This window comes from Salarias fasciatus, chromosome 6 (genome assembly GCF_902148845.1).
Source record: "Salarias fasciatus chromosome 6, fSalaFa1.1, whole genome shotgun sequence".
Taxonomy (NCBI): Eukaryota; Metazoa; Chordata; class Actinopteri; order Blenniiformes; family Blenniidae; genus Salarias; species Salarias fasciatus.
This window is the reverse complement of record NC_043750.1, coordinates 6,328,989-6,335,044: the sequence shown is the minus strand read 5'-3', so window position 1 is coordinate 6,335,044 and position 6,056 is coordinate 6,328,989. Positions and strand designations below refer to the sequence as shown.

The 6,056-nt window shown below is 45.2% G+C and overlaps 1 protein-coding gene across 1 annotated transcript; it reads left to right on the top strand.

The window, feature by feature from the left end:
* Positions 1-1,282: 1,282 nt before the first annotated feature.
* ier2b (immediate early response 2b) lies at positions 1,283-2,538 on the top strand. The gene has a single exon (XM_030093324.1). It carries the CDS (start codon positions 1,447-1,449, stop codon positions 1,981-1,983), a length of 537 nt encoding a protein of 178 aa, XP_029949184.1. The 5' UTR covers positions 1,283-1,446; the 3' UTR covers positions 1,984-2,538.
* Positions 2,539-6,056: the final 3,518 nt, after the last annotated feature.

Here is a 6,056-nt window from a genome sequence, read left to right as displayed (position 1 = left end):
GAATGTCTTTGTTAATCAAGTGTCTAAAATCTTACATTCCCAGTGCAAGTGAACGCAGCACGCCGTCGTTTGACCCGCGCGCGCTGCTGCCTGGCAGCCTCACTGACACCGGTGACAACTCCATATATGGACTGCGAGTGACGTCACCACCGCTGTCCCCGCGGGGACGAGCGGAGCGGGCGCGCGAGATACGGAGGGGAGGGGTTTGGCGGGTTGCGCGTTCGCGTCATGGCTTTTCCACTGTGTGCGCGTCCCCCATGGGGCTTTACAACCGGATGAGCCTTATATGGAGACGTGTGAGTGCGTGACGTAGCCTGTATATGTGTGCGCGCGTGTGTGTGAGTGCAGAAACTCCCGGGAAGCTGGAGACGCTCGTGTCGCTCTCACACGTCAATTCTTTCTGCAAAATGTAAACAGCGATCTTCATGGACTCCTTTTCATTTTTCGGTTCATAAAGTACCTGAAATTTGCTGTGCATTGCGCGCGCGCCCTCATCTGCTTTCGGTCTAATGTAATAAATATAATTTAGGAAGCTGATGTGAGCATGCATTGGAATATGGTTTGATAGAATGTGACCATGCAAATGTAAGAGAAGTATGGAACGTTAAAATTGCAAAATAAACAGGTTATGATTGTCAATGAGTAATTCACATGTTGTACCATATTCCTGAGTTCCTGCATTGCTGTTTCAGGAGAACTGCTCTCTCTCTCTCTCTCTCTCTCTCTCTCTCTCTCTCTCTCTCTCTCTCTCTCTCTCTCTCTCTCTCTCTCTCGGAACACAGTGTGCCTCAGATATTTCTCTATTTCGCCTGATTTAACTTGCTTGTAGGAAATTTATACCCCCCCAAATAGCAGATTGTTCTCATTTTCCCAAAATAAAACTAAACAAAACAAACAAAAAACATTTATTCACATTCCTTGCTCATTTCTGTTAATTGGTAAAACAATGTAACAAAATGTGCAAAATCGAGTTCAATCGAATTAGACTTCAGAGCGAGAAAAGACGAGTTTCAGAGGCAGATATCTGGTAGGACGGGTTAAGTACGGGGAAAAACGGTAGACGGAACAGATGGTGTGTGTGTGTGTGTGTGTGTGTGTGTGTGTGTGTGTGTGTGTGTGTGTGTGTGTGTGTGTGTGTGTGTGTGTGTGTGTGTGTGCGTGCGTGTGCGTGCGCGCAGGTGTGGGTGGCGCCTGTTTGTCACTTACTGAGGAATGAAGTCCACATTACGTCAGAGAGGAAATAAAACGCCGCCCTGCTCCTCACACGCGCTCATTTCTCCGAGTACAACAGTTGGAGATCAGCTGAACTGAGAACAGACATCATCACAATCTAAGAACTACAACTCACGGCAAGAGGATCAACAACAACAACAACAACAACAAAACTTGTCGACTTTGGTAAAAGTGCCAAAAAAAACTACCGTGCGTAATTACGCATCAGAAGCAATGAGTGCCACAGCAGCCATGGAGGTGAACGTGGAAGCCAGGCGGATCCTGGCCGTGTCGATAAGCAAGCTGTACGCATCCCGGATCCAGAGAGGGGGGCTGAGGCTTCACCGGAGCCTCCTGCTCTCCCTGGTCATGAGGTCCGCCCGGGATATCTACCACTCCTCCCGGGAGAGCGACGCGCCGAGCGACGCGCCGCCGGCACCGGAGGAGCCGATGGACACCAACTCCGGTCCCGGGGAGCAGAACCGGCTGCCCGAGCCGCAGCCAGAGCCCCAGCCGGCCGACGCGGCCCCGGAGGAGCTGGAGGACGGCTGTGAGAACGACATGGCTGAGGACAAAGAGAACCTGAGCCCGGCCCGGCAGTCCAGGAAGCGCCGGGGCAAGGCGTCCGCGGCGCCAGACTTCCTCCCCAGCAAGAGGGCGAGGCTGGAGCCCGGAGAGGAGAGGTATGCGGCCCCGGTGGGCAGCTGTCGAGCCGGGGCAGGGGACTCTCTGGCCGCTCTGACTCTAAATCGGGTTATACCTGCCTTCTGAACAGATGGGGGAAGGAAATAGCCTCCAATGGGACTTTGGAGCGGAGTGATTCTCGACTCCTCGTGAGCCTATAAGGGCCGTTTGATCCCTTTTGCGCACCAGGGAGCTGACCTACATCAGCAGTGCCGGGACTGAGGGATTACCGGGGCCACCGTGCGAGCTCTCCGGTCAATCTCAAGTGCGCCTGCCGGGCTGGGAAAAGCCCCCCCGCTGAGATCAACAAGAGGAATAACAAGGAGAGCAGGAGAGAAGGAGACCGGACCGGAAAACCCGCGGAGGAAACTGGTTGTGTTGGGTTTTTTTCTTCTTCTGTGATTCACCTTCAAGTTGAGTCCGGACAAGTGACTGGTGCTGATTCAAAGTGTGTGTCGGGGTGAATCAGCAGAGTAATATGAGTCAGTGAGAGAAGAAGTGAAGTGGCTGACCACAAAGCAACACACACACACACACACACACACACACACACACACACACACACACACACGCACACATACACACCGAGAAGTTGGACTTCAGGGAATTTCCTGCCTTCAAACCAGGACTCAGACACTGAACCAGGGCACAGACTTTGCTGTGCTGCTGTGGACTTTGATCAATCAATACTACTGCTCTGGGACTGTCCTACATTCTGCATTCACATGGTGCTTTGGAAAAAAAGAAAAGAAAAAGAGACAGTCCACTGTATGTTGGAAGTCTGTTAATTTATATTAAAAAAAAAAGTGTGTTTTTAATATGAAATCTGTGAAATGATGTTACCTCACATTCCAAGCTGCTTTTTTTTTTTTTCTTTTTAAAAGAAAAGAAAATCTGATTTGATCAATGTTGTGAACATTTGTAATAAAGATGTTTGAACTGTAACGGGCTGTTTTCGAACTTTTTTTTTTTTTATCTTCTATTACCCAGAACTCAGGGACTGAATGCCAACACACATCTTCATGAAAGGGTCTGTTGGCCCACAGTGGGACACAGGTCACGGGGTCAATCCTTTCAGAGGGGAGAGGAGCGTGGTACAGGCCAGCGCCGGTCTGGCCTGCCGCCGCTAATCTCATGCTTACAACAAACACACACACACACACACACACACACACACAGAAGGCCAGTCTCCCCCCGGTTGTACCTCTTCCGGTGGATTACGACAGAATTCTGAATCTCCCACATTTCTTGCCTGCGTGACCTGACACAAAGTTAAAAAAAGAAAAAAAAAAAAGTGGGGGGAAATTAAAGCGTTATGCAACGCGGCAGCGGGAGCAGCTGGAGGCCAAATGCTGCTGCGCCTGAGTAACAAACAGCAGGTAGAGTTTACAGCCGCAGGGCTCCCTCATCACGCCGCTTCCTGCCAGCTGCCGGGAATCCAAAAAACACCGAGACGGAGATCAGGTTGTTCTGGTTATCGCCGCCGCCATCATCATAGCAAAACCTCCCACTCACTTCTCCTTTCCCCGTTTTGTTAAAACAGTCAAGAAGAGGAAGTAAAAAGTGAAAGAAACGCAGCTTACTGGCAGTGACAGCGAGAGAAACACGAGTTCAGCTCCTGAAAAGGTTCACGGGAGCAGTCTGAAGGCCCGAGCAATCTGCAGCCATTTACATGACGAATGATTGGAGCACAAAATGTCTGTTTATGTAACTGAGGCCACTTCAGCAGCTTCACTCAGGAATCATTAAAACAACTCATTAAATTCTGCGTTTAAAAAGGTGATAATGGTGAAGAATGGGTTTCATTAACACAGGAAGACCGGCCCGTTTGGTTCAAGTCTCTCTCACTGGAGTTTTTACTTCTTCTTTTGCGTGTTTGTTTTGTTAGGAGTGAAATTGGTGACTCCCAGGCATTAAAAACACTTACTGTAAAGTAAGATTGTAAAAGTACATAAGATGACCATCAATAATTAACTCCTACAGCCCAGCTAAGGTGCCAACAGCGGCCTGTGCTGAACACTTCAAGATGCTGTTAAACACCATCAGTGCTGAAGCTTTTGTTGTATTGCATAAATACAGTCTAACTTAATCTGGAGCGAGCCAGACCAGTAAAATAGTCCATAATAATAACCTGCAGAATTAAACTCTTTTTTTAGAGGCGACTTCACAGAGTTCCTGCATGACAAAGAACTGATCTTTACTGACATGCAGTTTTAAGATGACGAATTCAATACAGTTTTTGTTTAATGTTCCTTTTAATGTGACCTTTAAGATCAAACTTATCATATACTAATTTATCAAACTTATTTTTCACATTTAATTGATAACGCAAGACAAAGTGCTTCACTCAGAATAATAAAAACGAATCCCCGTCATACACTCACACGCGCCATCATAAAAGCACACACTTTCCTGAAGCACACGCCTGTGTTTCAGGAAATTGCTAAAGTAGTAAAGATACGAGAGCATAAAAAGCAGATAAGTGACATTTAAAAGCGGAAATAAAACTGTGATGAAATATTTGAGAGCTTGGATATAAAGCTTGGGACTGAAATGACAGATGAAATGTCAGCGTAAATACATAAATATTGTTAGAAAAGGGTAAAAACTGTAGGAAAACCTACAAAAACTCAAACCAGAGAACATACTGAACTAACAGTATCAACATTAAAAGAAAGTTACAGAAAGTAATCCCACTACTTGTAGTTAGAACTGGGAATTCAGAGGTAGAAAGAGGTCATTGAACATTATCCACTTCTCCTTTCCTGGTTTGTCTACTTAAAATTGAGGTTTTTTTTCCAGTAATAAGAACTTTTTTACATTTCAGAACTCATTACCTATCCATAATCTATGTTTCATATTTCATGATGCACTTTTCCTCCAAAAACATACTATCTTCTCACTAAGTTTGAATCTTCATGTTTCTCAACAGGTGGGTCGGTGTCCCACTTTCAGGGATACACCAGCCAACATAAAAAATTACTACCATCATAGTTTGATAGTGAAGCGAAATATGAGGTATGGATTTCATCATATGAAGGACAAAAACATGAGTGTGTTTAATAAATAAGAATAATAATAAGAATAATCAAATACATTACAACAGACAAAGATTTAAAAACACAGTCTGTGATAACATGCAGAAACATAAAAAAAATAGATCACAGTTATAAGTCAAGTTTGAAATAAATAAAAGTTAGAAATTCTGATTAAAACTGTTGATTCTTGACTGATCTGCGGCCAGAACTCAGTAGCTTCAGTCTAAACTGTGTGAAATCTGTGCAGTCCTCACAAGGTTGGAGAGACCCTCAAACAAATGCAGGGTCCAAACGGATGCAGGGGCCAGACGGACTCTAAAACCCCTGATGGTTCACTGTCAGTTATGTTCAAGACAAAGCATGTTCAGAAAACTCGAATGGTTCTCTCCTCTGAACTGAACCAGGTGGTGTGTGAGTGTGTGTGTGTGTGTGTGTGTGTGTGTGTGTGTGTGTGTGTGAGTGTGTGTGTCTGGAAAAACAGAAGGGGAATTCTGAATAAGCGCTGACTTCATTATTCAAAGTCACATTCCATCCCCTCAGCCTGACATCACAACCAAGAAAAAAGCTTTCCAGGAAGTTCAGGAAGCTTTCAGGAACTTTCACGAAGTGGTGTGTTTACCTGTGTGATGCGCCACACACACCCACACGCCGAAGGACTCCAACCAGACTGAATCCACAAATAACTGACAGCAAGAGCTGGATGTCAAACTAAAATTAAGCTTTGCTTTTGATATTATTGTCGTAAAACTTTCACTGGAAACAGCAGGGTCAAAGTTCACCCTCGGTGGGACTTTTCCAGTGGTGCCACTCGGTCTTATCAGCAGATGGAGTTTGTTCAGTCGTTACAGTTGTGTTGACACACCACGTCGTGGAGCATGACGTCCTCCTGAGATCTGAAGGGGAAAAAGGTGATACAGCACAACTGCAAAACTCATGTAAAAAAAAAAAAACGTCCCTTATACATACTGACCACATCTGTTCACAAATAAAGATTGATTTAAAAATATCAGCCAAATAGTTAGAAATAATGTAAATGAAATGTAAAACAAACAGAATAAAAACAGCAGAACAGAAGTAGATTGTAGTAAATTCAAACTGAAAGTACATATTGATCAGAAAAGC

Excerpts from the sequence above, each read along its gene's own strand:
- ier2b (XM_030093324.1), top strand. The coding sequence starts at position 1,447 with ATGAGTGCCACAGCAGCCATGGAGGTGAACGTGGAAGCCAGGCGGATC.